This window comes from Solea solea, chromosome 8, assembly GCF_958295425.1.
Source record: "Solea solea chromosome 8, fSolSol10.1, whole genome shotgun sequence".
NCBI lineage: Eukaryota > Metazoa > Chordata > Actinopteri > Pleuronectiformes > Soleidae > Solea > Solea solea.
The window spans coordinates 7,812,581-7,830,686 of NC_081141.1; the positions used below are offsets into that span (position 1 = coordinate 7,812,581).

At 36.0% G+C, this 18,106-nt stretch overlaps 1 protein-coding gene across 1 annotated transcript in view; it reads left to right on the top strand.

Moving 5' to 3' along the window:
• The window catches only part of LOC131463470 (protein Niban 2-like), a 54,350-nt gene extending 36,883 nt beyond the window's left edge, over positions 1-17,467 (top strand). Inside the window, exons 4-6 of the mRNA XM_058635200.1 lie at positions 4,844-4,999; positions 5,425-5,517; positions 17,166-17,467. Of these exons, the coding sequence (XP_058491183.1) occupies positions 4,844-4,999; positions 5,425-5,517; positions 17,166-17,204 (288 nt within the window). The 3' untranslated portion in view covers positions 17,205-17,467. The remainder of the gene's footprint in view (positions 1-4,843; positions 5,000-5,424; positions 5,518-17,165) is intronic.
• Positions 17,468-18,106: the final 639 nt, after the last annotated feature.

The window sequence follows — 18,106 nt, forward strand, 5'->3', positions numbered from 1 at the left end:
ATTGCAAAATCAAACACTGAGGGTACAGAAGTATATCTTATATGATGTTAACTTCATTAGTGAGGTTTATATTATGGGACAGTAGAAAAAAGAAAAAAATTCGAAAAACAGCCTTACCTCAGCTGAATACGTCCAGTGAAAGTAAAATCATAAACTACTGATAAAAAATAAGGATTTTATACTTCATCAAAAAATGTTACCCTATTGTTTGTTGCAAAAAGTGAACTTTGACCCTATTTTCCTCCAAAACGTATACAGTAAAAGTACTCCATACTACTAGTATATGAAGTATAAGTGGTACTGAGTTCAGTGAAAGTGAAATCATACACTACTAATACAAATTATGGATTTTAAACAGGTCATACAAAACATCTAGCTTATGTTTGATTTGATGTAATTATTTTACATGTAATCACTATAATATGATAGGGTTAGGGTTAGTTTTGATAAATTATTTAACCTTTTTCTTTTCAGTACATTGTGACTGATGTTGATGAGGTCGAGGTCTTCAGCGTCTGAGGCTGTGTCTTTGACAGTCAGGATGAATTGAGCCCCAAACAAAGTGAAACATTGTGTTTACCTGTAATTGCACCTGTGTAAACAAAACCAGACTTTTGTTTGGGTTCACATAGAGGGCAAGTCTTTGAAGTCCCTCAAGATGCCTGTTTGTTTTTTTTACTCAAAGGAGTGAATGTGTGTATGAGCCTCTTTGTAGGTGTAGGTGCCTGTGTATCATGTCGATTCGAACTTGATGTGAGAACAAGAAGTGCCTGGAGTTGCACATACACACAGACACACAGACACACACACAAACACACACACACACACACACACACACACACACACACACACACACACATTTATTCCTAAACCCACATTCACACGTGATATCCCTAAAATCCTAAAATACACCCACATCATTTTAGCTTCAGATATTGATTGAATAGTGTGTTATATGATAATGAAAAATGTTGATATTCCCTGACAGTGGAAAATAACTTCACCTACACCAAATTTGAAGCAATTTGCATCAACACAGCCAAAGATATCCTCAAAAAAAAATCCAAAAGCACAAAGAATGCAGAGGATTAATCTGTAATGTTTTTATTACAAAAAATCTTGGAAGCGAACATTTCTGCCATGCATGTATGGTGAAACAAAGGGGCAGTTTATTTCAACGACTACTGTAGCTTTAAGATAATTATCGACCATCATCACACTCCAACGCAACGTAGTTCCCCACCACAGCAGCAGCGGATTAATATCCAAAACGTGAACAGGTTAGTGTCTGCTCAGCAGGTGGATGAACATGTAATGGAGTTGCAGCATCAGTCGCTGACCAAGGAATTACTGGGGAAGTTGGTGGTAGAGGGAGGCTATTGACATGTCACAGGAAGATGCTCAAAAATGTAGAGGTAAGTGAAATTTTACATTATTATAATGAGCTGAACAGCAGGCCATTGCTAAAATGTGTTCGTTAATTACAGTAACTACGTCTTTTCACTCATTGAAAATACATACATACACATGCATTTAAACACACACGCATTAATCGAAATGTAGTTAATCATAATATATGCACATGTAAATGTTCCATGCTCTTTTTTTTCTTTTTCGCTTTGCTGTTTTTTGCGAAAGTTTAGTGTTTAAATGCAGTCAGTATCCTATCTCTGAGATGGTGTTGTCTGCGACGTTACACGGGAGCCAGACTTTCTGTCTGAACAGTTCCACTGTGAGAACCGATGTCCTCTCACCCGGACCCGCAGCTGCAAAGCTCCCGTTTTCGCGGAACCGCTTGCTGTGTTTCGGCTGCGTCTTCGGTTGTGAGGACTGTCGGTCACATTGCTGATCTGTTCAGAGAGCTTCGCTGGTGCTGCTGCTGCAGGTATCCTGTCTATTTAACAAGTAGGCTATACACTAAATCTATCCCTCTATTCTTAAAAATTAGGTCCACTCTGAATGTTGATACAGTGTGGGTGTTGTAATTATTTTTTTTTTTTTATGACAGTCTTTTCCATTCTTACAACGCACAGTTAACGTGACTGGATTCTGCTTCATCCGGGGAAAGAGGTTGACCCTCAGGCTTTGGACACCTACAGTATTTAGTTGATGACAAACTGTTTCCTTAACCCTCAGGCTTCATTATGATTCATTTCCACTGTGTTAGTGCATATGGCACACTTTCTTGTAAGAAGGTCTCTTTGGCAAATTGGAATTCAAATGAAAACATTTTATTAATAGATCAATAGAACACTGAACATTGTTTTCACCATACACTTGAGTATATGGCAGGAATGTTCACTCCCAAGAATTGTTGTCATAAAAGATTAATACTTTTGTCCTGCATCAGTCCTCCTCAAAAACCACCAAATATTCAATCATTTCCATATTACAAATGTCCTCTTTTCAAATTAAGAGGGGCGGGAGTACATGTTTTATCTGATGCTACACAAAACTAACAATGCTTCAAAGTTAATATTGTGGGTAATCTTTGACATAATCTCCCAGCCACCCAACATTTGTCATATCTGTTGCCAGTACAACCCATGAAATGCTCATTTGTACTTGTCAGGAAGTCACTGCAGCTCTGACCTTGTAACCTAAATATGTTTCTGCTTCAAAATCACTTTGTTTCATACATGAGGCTAATGTCTGGCAGATTATACCAATCTTAGCCAATCTTCATCACTAAGTTTTATGTTAAATCCTGATTCCCATCTTTTTTTTTATGTATTTTGTAGCATTTTTTTATATAGTCCCAATATAATTCTAATTGTGGTTTGTGGTATGCGTTGATTATGATGATCTGGATCACACTATTCACTTCTCAGGAGGGGCCATCCTGATCTCTTTCATATAGTAGTCTCTAAGTTGCAGGAATCCACAGAATTCATGATTGATTATCTAAATCCTTTTTTTCTGTCATATTTTTGGAAACTCTCAAGCTGTCCATCTTTCACCAAAACACACCATGCTGTGATTCCCTTGGTTGTCCACTGTTTAAATCCTATATCGTACCTAGTCGGTGTAAGATTGCTATCATATTCAATAAATTAGTGTCTTTCTGTATCTTATATTTTTTTATTATGCTGAACCATATTTTGTATGTGAACATCGTGATTGTGTCTATTTGGTTTTGAATCTTCTTGTATGTTTCTTTATCCCCAATTATATTCTGTACTGGGTTTTCTCCAAACTCTTTTTCTATTTCATTTCACTGTGTCTGGTTTGCACCAACCTACAATATATCTCAATTGGGCCGCATGGTAGTATTCCTTTAATTTTGGAAGTCTCATCCCTCCTTCTTTTGGCAGCTGGAGAGTTTCCAGTCTTATCGTGGGTCTTTTGCCACCCCAACTAAACTTTGATATCATTTTATTCCAGCTCATAAATTGGGGTTTGGGGGACCTCTACTGGTAGGGCTTGGAATAGGTATAAGGGTCAGGGTCAGCGAGTCGGCAGCACCCCGCTTTATCCGCAGGCTGTAGCAGAGAGCCCCCCTTACAGCAACAACTTTGGCTCTTTCTCTCCCACTCCTGAATTCCCCGCTCCAGAGCCTGATGATGATCAGGAAACACCTTTTGTAGAGGTACAGAAAAAGAAAAGAAAAGCTTGTTATAAAATAAATATATATAAATATATATATATATTATAAAATGACGACAAACCCACACCATAGCTTCCCCCCCAAACATTTATGACCTTCCCCAAAGTTTCATCTTGGAATGCCCATGGCATCCAATCAAATTCTTTTAGAGCCCAACAAATTAAATTCTTGTTGAAAACTGACTTTGACATATTATGTTGTCAAGAACTGAGACTGAACACAAGTAAAGAGTAAAGGTATCCAGCATGTGGAACAAAGGTCTAAGTGTAATTTCTATTGGCGAAAGTAAAGCTGATGGTGGGATCTTTTTTCTAAAACTGGTGATGTCACTATTATTCGTAAAACGAATGATTTCCTAATTTAATTCCTTGTAGATTGCTCATGTTGGATTGTTTTTACCGAGGAGAAAAAATACGAACGATACACATGTACACCTCTCATGAGAGAACAAACATTTTTCAACTTTTTAAAAGACTTGGAAGAACCGCTATTGGTCGGATACAAAATTATTTTAAGTGGCGACTTTAACACTGTCATCGATGTAAACGACAGAGTGAGCTCTAAAGTCTTGAAACTCAGCTCTGATGGTAATTGCTTGACTCAATTCAATTCTTATGTAGACTAATTGTGATCTTAACAAGTCCTGGCAAATTAAAGTAGGCACAAGCACCATGACGTCCAATCTGAAGCAGCATCCTGCAATTTGTCTTCTTATGTCATCACTTTTTTTCAAAGGATGTATGTTACAGTATTTTAAATAAAATACACATAATGGAAATATATTGGTACAAAATCTGAAGGAATTTTTCATCATCTCCAGAAAAGAGCATATTTTGTATTTTAAATATGTATTTTTTTTAATACATGTATCAGAAATACTTCCCATCCCTGCTTAGAGACATTACGTGAAGGTTGAAAATTGTGTCGCTTTAAATAAAACCCATAACATGAGAAAATAAATTGAAGCACAATATATAATGATTATATATAGAAAATGCACTCTGATTTTCGCAGTTGAAGCACAAGAATCTGGATCTTTACAAAACAAATGTTATCTATCCGCAATTCCTATACTCCTATTCCAAATATGTTTGTGATTTAAACAGCATTTGTCTAGTATAACATTAGTGATACTTTTGCAGTAGTATATTTATTGTGAGACACAATTATACATTTTTCCCAAATCTGTCCATGCCTCATCCATCTCTTCCTCTCCCTTATTGTCTTCCTCCTCAGCACATGGAGAAGATCTCCATGCTGGCTTTCCATCCAGTTAAGATGCACAGCTGCTATGAGAAGGTGGTGAACCTGAGCCTTGAGGGTCTGCAGCAACAGTTTAACGTGAGCAGCCCGTCAGTGTTTGTCCAAAGGGCCCAGATCCCCATGAGAGAGGTGAAACCTCAACTACTGACTAACCAGTCTAATATAGGTTATTGGTTAACTGGTTAACACAATGGGAAGTTTCTATGAGAGCTAATCATTTTGTTGACACTCGTTTTATTTCTTGATCATTTTCCTACACTGTAGCTCCTGTTTGACTAGAGTTTGTCAAATAGTTGAATGATGAGGTTCTGACTGTGGCATTGATCAAGGACACAGTAGAACTAAAGGCGAACATCTTTTGGCAGTTTGATAACTCAGTGGACAGTTAAATAGATATAGTTGTCTACAGACATGCCACAATACAGACTGTGGAACTGGGTGTAGTACATTATCACATTATTTCATGGGATATTCCTATATGAGTCAGTTTGTCTGGTGTTACATGCATGTATGTCACAAAGTTAGGTACAAAACTACAAATTGTGTTTTACTAGATGTTTGAGCAGATCCTTCATCAGAGTCTCGAGTCTCAGGGTACAGAGGAGCTGTGTAAGATCATCCAGCACTGCCAGGACAGAGTCATTAAGGTAATACACAAAGAAAACAGGCTTGTGCATCAAATTCTTGCATAACATCTACATTAATATCTAATAATATTACACCTGGCATACTCCAGCCCTGGGAGTGAAACTTTTGGTCTGGCCTTGTTTTAGTGTTAAGGAAAATTCAGGTTCAACTTTATCAATTTATTAATTTTTGAGCAAGAGTCCAGGATACCGGGCTATTGCCCAGCTTAATCCCTTCTGTGCATCGTCCTCTGATATTTTCAAGCCTCAACTTGCCAGCTCCATGTTTATTTTTATTATATCAGAAAGTATGAGTGTGTGGATGAGCTAACTCATGCTTTTGAAGCATGATGATGGTCGCCACAGCGGTCGTCTTCCAGATAGAGATTAGATAGAAAATAAAAACTCCAAACTCAAGGAATAAACACTTGACTTTTGCGAGAACAGGTGAATGTCACATAGTGTACCCTGAGACATTATTGCTCTGGACCATAATCAAGTGGACTGATAAGAGATTACCGGCATCTTGTGAAATGTGCCAGTACACAAATAAAAGTGCCGGTTCTGTGTACTGGACAGTACCGGGCCACTTCTAGTTAATAATTGTACTGTAGTGACAGTGATGGTATTTTATGTGAACTTAATGTCTCTTATGTGATCTTATTCTTCAACAAACAAGTGCACAATAAAATTCACTGGGAATTCTAAACAGCCCATTGCAATTTATTCAATTATTATCGAAGTATTGATCAGTAATACAGTGAAAATGAGAGGAAATGTTTAAGGTGTGCGCCCCTAAATGTTCTGCTTGCTCTCCTAAAACATTCAGTTATAGGGGGGGCTACTGTGCTCCTAGTAAAAAGTTAGTCTGGTGCCCTGCATACATTGTTCTAAAGGGTTTATGGTCTTAGTTCCTCTTCAGTAGAGCTGCATGTCCACAATGTAAATTTAATTTTACATTTAAATGCAGAGCTGTCAGTCCCACCGTGTGTGATTGACAGCTCTGCATTTCATGTTTGCAAAGTTGCAGTTATAGGTGGATTTGTAGTGGACAAGCTATCAGTATCCATCCCTTCTCTTATAACTATGGTTGTTTCTGGTTTCAAAAACTAACATGGTGTTGCCCAAAATACTAAACTCCAACATTTGAACAGGGGAGTCTACCCATCAGTGGCAACCCAGTTAGTTGACACTTCCCAACCTTATGAGAACCTGCCTCTCAAAATGGGTTATGGATTCATATTTTATCTCTGACAAATGGAATGTGAACTATGATGAGGAAGGCATGACAATATTATAGCTATATCATGACATGAGACAAGATATGATCTTAGAATTTTGATATTGTCATATCGTGATCGGGTTATTTGTGATGAATTTTCCTGGTTTGAGAATTTTGGAGAAAATCAAGCTCAAAAGTCAAGATTTTGACAATTATTTTGCAACAATTTGTGACTTTGCACTGCCCTCTAGTGGCCTAATATGATTTCCCATGAAATATGTCACCTGCTTTGCATACTACAGCTCCTTATTTTTCCAATTTATCCGCTATATGTCCATATCTACTTTGGACTATAGGAGAAAGTCCATCTCAAATATGAATGCTGACTGAATTCTATTGCAACCATTCCTGAATTTGCACTTCTCCCTACTGGCCGAAACGTGCATTTTTTTTTAAGGTGGAATCGAAACTTAATGAAAATCGGAAGCGAATGCTGAAGGTGGCTTCATCATCATCATGTCATTGTTCCCAATAGAATGAATGCGCGAGTTTGTTTTTTTTTTAATGTCAATGTATTAATGATATAAATATAATGATGGTGATGATAACAATAATAATATTAACAGCAATAATAATAATAATATTAATAATAATGATATGATTACAACAATAATGTGTGCTGTGAAAGCAACATTTGTTGAAAAAAAGTTTTATTATGACAAATAACCATACAGTTAACTGAACAAATGAAATGTACACCTTATAAGATATACTTCAGTACTCTCAGTGTTTGATTTTGCAATGATTTCACTGTTTGGATGTGTTTTTCTATTGGTGTCTGTTTGTGTGCGCATTCAGCTGAGATAAGGCTGTTTCCGGATTTTTTTTATTTTTCTACTTTCCCATAACATAAACCTCACAAATGAAGTTCACATCTTAAAAGATTTAGTTCTGTACACTCACTGTTTGATTTTGCAATGATTTCACTGTTGGGATGTGTTTTTCTATTGGTGTCTGTTTGTGTGCGCATTCAGCTGAGATAAGGCTGTTTCCGGATTTTTTTCATTTTTCTCCTTTCCCATAACATTAACCTCACAAATGAAGTTAACATCTTAAGAGTTTTAGTTCTGTACCCTCAGTGTTTGATTTTGCAAATATTTCACTGTTTGGATGTGTTTTTCCATGGGTGTCAGTTTGTGTGCGCATTCAGCTGAGATAAGGCTGTTTCCGGATTTTTTAAATTTTTCTGCTGTCCCATAACATTAAACTCACAAATGAAGTTAACATCTTAAAAGTTTTAGTTCTGTGCCCTCAGTGTTTGATTTTGCAATGATTTCACTTTTGGGATGTGTTTTTCTATAAGTGTCTGTTTCTGCCCTATTGAGCTGAGATAAGGCTGTTTCCGGATTTTTTTTAATTTTCAACTTTCCCATGGTTATTTGTGATGAATGTTCCTGGTTTGAGAATTTTGGAGAAAATCAAGCTCAAAAGTCAAGATTTTGACAATTACTTTGCAACAATTTGTGACTTTGCACTGCCCTCTAGTGGCCTAATATGATTTCCCATGAAATATGTCACCTGCTTTGCATACTACAGCTCCTTATTTTTCCAGTGATCCGCTATATGTCCATATCTACTTTGGACTATAGGAGAAAGTCCATCTCAAATATGAATGCTGACTGAATTCTATTGCAAACCATTCCTGAATTTGCACTTCTCCCTACTGGCCGAAACGTGCATTTTTTTTTAAGGTGGAATCGAAACTTAATGAAAATCGGAAGCGAATGCTGAAGGTGGCTTCATCATGTCATTGTTCCCAATAGAATGAATGCGCGAGTTTTTTTTTTTTTTAATGTCAATGTATTAATGATATAAATATAATGATGGTGATGATAACAATAATAATACTAACAGCAATAATAATAATAATATTAATAATAATGATATGATTACAACAATAATGTGTGCTGTGAAAGCAACATTTGTTGAAAAAAAGTTTTATTATGACAAATAACCATACAGTTAACTAAACAAATGAAATGTACACCTTATAAGAAATACTTCAGTACTCTCAGTGTTGGATTTTGCAATGATTTCACTGTTTGGATGTGTTTTTCTATTGGTGTCTGTTTGTGTGCGCATTCAGCTGAGATAAGGCTGTTTCCGGATTTTTTTTATTTTTCTACTTTCCCATAACATAAACCTCACAAATGAAGTTAACAACTTAAAAGATTTAGTTATGTACCCTCAGTGTTTGATTTTGCAAATATTTCACTGTTTGGATGTGTTTTTCCATGGGTGTCTGTTTGTGTGCGCATTCAGCTGAGATAAGGCTGTTTCCGGATTTTTTTAATTTTTCTGCTGTCCCATAACATTAAACTCACAAATGAAGTTAACATCTTAAAAGTTTTAGTTCTGTACCCTCAGTGTTTGATTTTGAAATGATTTCACTGTTTGGATGTGTTTTTCTATTGGTGTCTGTTTGTGTGCGCATTCTGCTGAGATATGGCTGTTTCCGGATTTTTTTTAATTTTCAACTTTCCCATAACATTAACCTCACAAATGAAGTTAACATCTTAGAATATATACATATGTACCCTTAGTGTTTGATTTTGCAATGATTTCACTGTTGGGATGTGTTTTTCTATAAGTGTCTGTTTGTGTGCGCATTCAGCTGAGATAAGGCTGTTTCCGGATTTTTTTCATTTTTCTGCTGTCCCATAACATAAACCTCACAAATGAAGTTAACAACCTAAAATATTTAGTTCTGTACCCTCAGTGTTTGATTTTGCAATGATTTCACTGTTTGGATGTGTTTTTCTATTGGTGTCTGTTTGTTTGCGCATTCAGCTGAGATAAGGCTGTTTCCGGATTTTTTTTATTTTTCTGCTGTCCCATAACATAAACCTCACAAATGAAGTTAACATCTTAAAAGATTTAGTTCTGTACCCTCAGTGTTTGATTTTGCAATGATTTCACTGTTTGGATGTGTTTTTCTATTGGTGTCTGTTTGTTTGCGCATTCAGCTGAGATAAGGCTGTTTCCGGATTTTTTTAATTTTTCTGCTGTCCCATAACATAAACCTCACAAATGAAGTTAACATCTTAGAATATATACATATGTACCCTTAGTGTTTGATTTTGCAATGATTTCACTGTTGGGATGTGTTTTTCTATAAGTGTCTGTTTGTGTGCGCATTCAGCTGAGATAAGGCTGTTTCCGGATTTTTTTCATTTTTCTGCTGTCCCATAACATAAACCTCACAAATGAAGTTAAACATCTTAAAATATTTAGTTCGTACCCTCAGTGTTTGATTTTGCAATGATTTCACTGTTTGGATGTGTTTTTCTATTGGTGTCTGTTTGTTTGCGCATTCAGCTGAGATAAGGCTGTTTCTGGATTTTTTTAATTTTTCTGCTGTCCCATAACATAAACCTCACAAATGAAGTTAACATCTTAGAATATATACATATGTACCCTTAGTGTTCAATTTTGCAATGATTTCACTATTGGGATGTGTTTTTCTATAAGTGTCTGTTTGTGTGCGCATTCAGCTGAGATAAGGCTGTTTCCGGATTTTTTTCATTTTTCTGCTGTCCCATAACATAAACCTCACAAATGAAGTTAACAACTTAAAATATTTAGTTCTGTACCCTCAGTGTTTGATTTTGCAATGATTTCACTGTTTGGATGTGTTTTTCTATTGGTGTCTGTTTGTTTGCGCATTCAGCTGAGATAAGGCTGTTTCCGGATTTTTTTAATTTTTCTGCTGTCCCATAACATTAAACTCACAAATGAAGTTAACATCTTAAAAGTTTTAGTTCTGTACCCTCAGTGTTTGATTTTGCAATGATTTCACTGTTGGGATGTGTTTTTCTATAAGTGTCTGTTTCTGCCCTATTGACCTGAGATAAGGCTGTTTCCGGATTTTTTTAATTTTTCTGCTGTCCCATAACATAAACCTCACAAATGAAGTTAACATCTTAGAATATATACATATGTACCCTTAGTGTTTGATTTTGCAATGATTTCACTGTTGGGATGTGTTTTTCTATAAGTGTCTGTTTGTGTGCGCATTCAGCTGAGATAAGGCTGTTTCCGGATTTTTTTCATTTTTCTGCTGTCCCATAACATAAACCTCACAAATGAAGTTAACAACCTAAAATATTTAGTTCTGTACCCTCAGTGTTTGATTTTGCAATGATTTCACTGTTTGGATGTGTTTTTCTATTGGTGTCTGTTTGTTTGCGCATTCAGCTGAGATAAGGCTGTTTCACGATTTTTTTTCATTTTTCTACTTTCCCATAACATAAACCTCACAAATGAAGTTAACAACTTAAAAGATTTTGTTCTGTACCCTCAGTGTTTGATTTTGCAATGATTTCACTGTTTGGATGTGTTTTTCTATTGGTGTCTGTTTGTGTGCGCAATCAGCTGAGATAAGGCTGTTTCCGGATTTTTTTAATTTTTCTGCTGTCCCATAACATTAAACTCACAAATGAAGTTAACATCTTAAAAGTTTTAGTTCTGTACCCTCAGTGTTTGATTTTGAAATGATTTCACTGTTTGGATGTGTTTTTCTATTGGTGTCTGTTTGTGTGCGCATTCTGCTGAGATATGGCTGTTTCCGGATTTTTTTTAATTTTCAACTTTCCCATAACATTAACCTCACAAATGAAGTTAACATCTTAAAAGATTTTGTTCTGTACCCTCAGTGTTTGATTTTGCAATGATTTCACTGTTGGGATGTGTTTTTCTATAAGTGTCTTTTTCTGCCCTATTGAGCTGAGATAAGGCTGTTTCCGGATTTTTTTAAATTTCCTGCTGTCCCATAACATAAACCTCACAAATGAAGTTCACATCTTAAAAGATTTAGTTCTGTACACTCACTGTTTGATTTTGCAATGATTTCACTGTTGGGATGTGTTTTTCCATGGGTGTCTGTTTGTGTGCGCATTCAGCTGAGATAAGGCTGTTTCCGGATTTTTTAAATTTTTCTGCTGTCCCATAACATTAAACTCACAAATGAAGTTAACATCTTAAGAGTTTTAGTTCTGTACCCTCAGTGTTTGATTTTGCAAATATTTCACTGTTTGGATGTGTTTTTCCATGGGTGTCTGTTTGTGTGCGCATTCAGCTGAGATAAGGCTGTTTCCGGATTTTTTAAATTTTTCTGCTGTCCCATAACATTAAACTCACAAATGAAGTTAACATCTTAAAAGTTTTAGTTCTGTGCCCTCAGTGTTTGATTTTGCAATGATTTCACTGTTGGGATGTGTTTTTCTATAAGTGTCTGTTTCTGCCCTATTGAGCTGAGATAAGGCTGTTTCCGGATTTTTTTAAATTTTCTGCTGTCCCATAACATAAACCTCACAAATGAAGTTAAGATCTTAGAAGATATACATATGTACCCTTAGTGTTTGATTTTGCAATGATTTCACTGTTTGGATGTGTTTTTCTATTGGTGTCTGTTTGTGTGCGCATTCTGCTGAGATATGGCTGTTTCCGGATTTTTTTAAATTTTTCTGCTGTCCCATAACATAAACCTCACAAATGAAGTTAAACATCTTAAAAGATTTAGTTCTGTACCCTCAGTGTTTGATTTTGCAATGATTTCACTGTTGGGATGTGTTTTTCTATAAGTGTCTGTTTCTGCCCTATTGAGCGAGATAAGGCTGTTTCCGGATTTTTTTTAATTTTCTGCTGTCCCATAACATAAACCTCACAAATGAAGTTAACAACCTAAAATATTTAGTTCTGTACCCTCAGTGTTTGATTTTGCAATGATTTCACTGTTTGGATGTGTTTTTCTATTGGTGTCTGTTTGTGTGCGCATTCAGCTGAGATAAGGCTGTTTCCGGATTTTTTAAATTTTTCTGCTGTCCCATAACATAAACCTCACAAATGAAGTTAAACATCTTAAAATATTTAGTTCGTACCCTCAGTGTTTGATTTTGCAATGATTTCACTGTTTGGATGTGTTTTTCTATTGGTGTCTGTTTGTGTGCGCATTCTGCTGAGATATGGCTGTTTCCGGATTTTTTTTAATTTTCAACTTTCCCATAACATTAACCTCACAAATGAAGTTAAACATCTTAAAATATTTAGTTCGTACCCTCAGTGTTTGATTTTGCAATGATTTCACTGTTTGGATGTGTTTTTCTATTGGTGTCTGTTTGTTTGCGCATTCAGCTGAGATAAGGCTGTTTCTGGATTTTTTTAATTTTTCTGCTGTCCCATAACATAAACCTCACAAATGAAGTTAACATCTTAGAATATATACATATGTACCCTTAGTGTTCAATTTTGCAATGATTTCACTATTGGGATGTGTTTTTCTATAAGTGTCTGTTTGTGTGCGCATTCAGCTGAGATAAGGCTGTTTCCGGATTTTTTTCATTTTTCTGCTGTCCCATAACATAAACCTCACAAATGAAGTTAACAACTTAAAATATTTAGTTCTGTACCCTCAGTGTTTGATTTTGCAATGATTTCACTGTTTGGATGTGTTTTTCTATTGGTGTCTGTTTGTTTGCGCATTCAGCTGAGATAAGGCTGTTTCCGGATTTTTTTAATTTTTCTGCTGTCCCATAACATTAAACTCACAAATGAAGTTAACATCTTAAAAGTTTTAGTTCTGTACCCTCAGTGTTTGATTTTGCAATGATTTCACTGTTGGGATGTGTTTTTCTATAAGTGTCTGTTTCTGCCCTATTGACCTGAGATAAGGCTGTTTCCGGATTTTTTTAATTTTTCTGCTGTCCCATAACATAAACCTCACAAATGAAGTTAACATCTTAGAATATATACATATGTACCCTTAGTGTTTGATTTTGCAATGATTTCACTGTTGGGATGTGTTTTTCTATAAGTGTCTGTTTGTGTGCGCATTCAGCTGAGATAAGGCTGTTTCCGGATTTTTTAAATTTTTCTGCTGTCCCATAACATAAACCTCACAAATGAAGTTAAACATCTTAAAATATTTAGTTCGTACCCTCAGTGTTTGATTTTGCAATGATTTCACCGTTGGGATGTGTTTTTCTATAAGTGTCTGTTTGTGTGCGCATTCAGCTGAGATAAGGCTGTTTCCGGATTTTTTTCATTTTTCTGCTGTCCCATAACATAAACCTCACAAATGAAGTTAACAACCTAAAATATTTAGTTCTGTACCCTCAGTGTTTGATTTTGCAATGATTTCACTGTTTGGATGTGTTTTTCTATTGGTGTCTGTTTGTGTGCGTATTCAGCTGAGATAAGGCTGTTTTCGGATTTTTTTAATTTTTCTGCTGTCCCATAACATAAACCTCACAAATGAAGTTAACATCTTAAAAGATTTAGTTCTGTACCCTCAGTGTTTGATTTTGCAATGATTTCACTGTTTGGATGTGTTTTTCTATTGGTTTCTGTTTGTTTGCGCATTCAGCTGAGATAAGGCTGTTTCCGGATTTTTTTAATTTTTCTGCTGTCCCATAACATAAACCTCACAAATGAAGTTAACATCTTAGAATATATACATATGTACCCTTAGTGTTTGATTTTGCAATGATTTCACTGTTGGGATGTGTTTTTCTATAAGTGTCTGTTTGTGTGCGCATTCAGCTGAGATAAGGCTGTTTCCGGATTTTTTTCATTTTTCTGCTGTCCCATAACATAAACCTCACAAATGAAGTTAACAACCCTTAAATATTTAGTTCTGTACCCTCAGTGTTTGATTTTGCAATGATTTCACTGTTTGGATGTGTTTTTCTATTGGTGTCTGTTTGTGTGCGCATTCAGCTGAGATAAGGCTGTTTCCGGATTTTTTAAATTTTTCTGCTGTCCCATAACATAAACCTCACAAATGAAGTTAAACATCTTAAAATATTTAGTTCGTACCCTCAGTGTTTGATTTTGCAATGATTTCACTGTTTGGATGTGTTTATCTATTGGTGTCTGTTTGTGTGCGCATTCAGCTGAGATAAGGCTGTTTCCGGATTTTTTAAATTTTTCTGCTGTCCCATAACATAAACCTCACAAATGAAGTTAAACATCTTAAAATATTTAGTTCGTACCCTCAGTGTTTGATTTTGCAATGATTTCACTGTTTGGATGTGTTTATCTATTGGTGTCTGTTTGTGTGCGCATTCAGCTGAGATTAGAGTCTATAACACGACCTGATTTTCAGTTTTTGGACACAGGACAAACAGGACTTGGGGCTTTTTTCCCCCGGCCAAAAAAGACTCCCAGTCTGTAAAATAGCTTGGGAAACTATCTTTTCTTCAATAATTCCTAAAGGCATTGAGCCAGGAGTCTGATTTTTTCTTATGTGTATCAGGAACTAAGGTTGATCTAGGGTGCCAAGTTTCAGACCTGTGTAACCTTTGGAAAGGTTTTCTACTGTACCATAACATAAACCTCACAAATAAAGTTACAATCTTATAAGATATAGTTATATACCCTCAGTGTTTGATTTTGCAATGATTTTACTGTTTGGATGTGTTTTTCTATTTGTTTCTGTTTTTGTGCGCATTCAGCAAGGATACAGCTGTTTCCTGATTTTTTTCATTTTTCTACTGTCCCATAACATTAACCTCACAAATACAGTTAAAATCTTATAAGATATACTTCTGTACCCTCAGTGTTCAATTTTGCAATGATTTCACTGTTTGGATGTGTTTCTCCAGTTGTGTCTGTTTTTGTGCGCATTCAGCTGGGATACGGCTGTTTTCTGATTTTTTTCATTTTTCTACTGTCCCATAACATAAACCTCACAAATAAAGTTAACATCTTAAAAGATATACTTCTGTACCCCCATTGTTTGATTTTGCAATGATTTTACAATTTGGATGTGTTTTTCTATCGGTGTCTGTTCGTGTGCGCAATACTCTGAGATAAGGCTGTTTTCGGATCTTTACCGGTTTCTTAACAGTTGACCTTTCACAATGTCAGCATTCAGTGTTTTTTTTTTCTTCTGGAGCCTTTAACTCCTCATGTTGACAAAATAATGCAATAATATATGTAGAATATTATCAAACCTCTAATAATGACCACCGTAGGCATGAATGATTGTAAAATTGATTGACATACAGCATAATATTTTCATGGGGGTTAATTCAATTATTTACCAATAAGAGTGACAGCTAACCAAATGGAAGCATCAGTAGTTTTAATCTCTACTGGCTCTTACCCTGGTCTGGCAGAGCTTCAGAGAATAAATCTCCATGGTAACCTAACTTTATCAATTGATCTTGTTTTGAGCAAAATAGTTCAGGATACTGGACAGCTTAATCCCTTCTGTGCACGGTCCTCTGATATTTTCAAGCCTCAATTTGCCAGCTCCATGTTTATTTTTATTATATCAGAAAGTATGAGTGTGTGGATGAGCTAACTCATGCTTTTGAAGCATGATGATGGTCGCCACAGCGGTCATCTTCCAGATAGAGATTAGATAGAAAATAAAAACTCTAAACTCAAGGAATTTTGCGAGAACAGGTGAACGTCACATAGTGTACCCTGAGACATTATTGCTCTGGACCATAATCATGAATTGGACTGATAATCTCAAGAGATTACCAGCATTTTGTGAAAAGTCCCAGTACGGAAATAAAAGTGCCGGTTCTGTGTACTGGAAAGTACCGGGCCACTTCAAGCACTAGTTAATAATTGTGCTGTAATGACAGTGATTGCATTTTCTGTACACTTAATGTCTCTTATGTGATCTTATTCTTCAACAAACAAGTGCACAATATAATTCACTTAGAATTCTAAACAGCACATTGCAATTTCTGCAATTATTATAAAAGTATTGATCAGTAATACAGTGAAAATGAGAGGAAATATGAATATTTGCTTTGCAAGTCAATTTAAGGTGTGCGCCCCTAAATGTTTTGCTTGCTCTCCTAAAATGTTCAGTTAGGGGTTACTGTGCTCCTTGTAAAACATTAGTCTGATGCCCTCCAAACATTGTTCTAAAGGGTTTATGGTCTTAGTTCCTCTTCAGTAGAGCTGCATGTCCACAATGTAAAAAAAACGCTTCTCCACTAACTATGGTTGTTTCCATCCCTTCTCTTCTATTGTTTGTATTGTATTTGTATTTTATGTATTTAGGTGGTCTTATAAATGAAAGGATACATACTGTGAAGCAGCACTGTAATAAGCGACGGCCAGTTGATGAACCCATTAAAATATTCCATAACATGTCATTTAGCAGACACTTTTATCCAAAGCGACTAACAATGGAATTGAGTACAATCAGCCAGGGGCGGAGTCGAACTTGCGACCATTACGACCATGCTGTCTTTCGCACACAGGGTACCGGTCTTAACCACTCAGCCACTCTACCCCGTATATATGTGAAATATGTCTTATTAACTTGTGATAGGATGTGGAATTTGAAACACGGCCTTATGACAGAATGAGCCGGTTAATGTCTTTTTATTTTTTATTTCCCTTTTCATTGCTTAAGCAGGAATGTTGTCGTGACCTATGGCCTTTGTGGACCAAGTGAGGGTGGACCATGGAGGAGAATTTTATCTCTCACCGTATGTGCAAGAAAAACTGTCAGGATACACAGAGACAGCATTAACAAGGGTATTTAAAAGTGTTTCTAAACATTATTTCTCTCAACACCATATGTGATGTGTGTGTGGGTATGTATTTTTCAGTACTTGGACAGTGGAGTGTCTGGGTGGTTGTGTATATAGCTCCTGTGTGTCTATATCGATACATGTTACTAGATTATATCAGACAGTGGTCATGAAATTATTTGCCTTTCTTTTTCCCACAAATCTTTTCTGAGTTATATGGCATGAAAAGTAAAAGATAATCTTGGAATAACATTAATATTTCCTAAAATGTGTTCCATTGACTGGACTTGAAACCTAAAAGCAACATAAAACTTTTTTTTAATTCCCTTCTGCTCTGCATTTTTACAGAACCACAGGAAGTGAACCACACTTCCACTGAAGGCCGCCTTGGTTCACCTGGTGGAGCATCGGAATCCAACGGTTTATTGATGCTTGGAATTCTCACACAGTTTCAGGTATTTGATCCATTTGAGCAGTTGTATCCCCAACACAAAAATGAATTTCACTTAGCACGGAGCCTGCTGTGAGGATTACTTCCCCCTTGGCAACACCTCAGGTCCACTTCCTCAGGTCCCACTGATCATTTTCAAATTCAAAATGTGTGAAGAAAATAATTTCAGTGTAATCAAATCAAGTATTCAGATGCACTGGCTTTCATGTAATAACCCTAACCCTAACCCTCATTTATTACACACTTTGTTGTGTTAGAGACTTGATTTAAATAAATAGCATAGCATTAATCGGATTTTACATAATTTAGGCAGCTGACAAAACAATACTGTGAAATTACAGTTGCCAAAAAATGATTACCTTGTTATTTGTT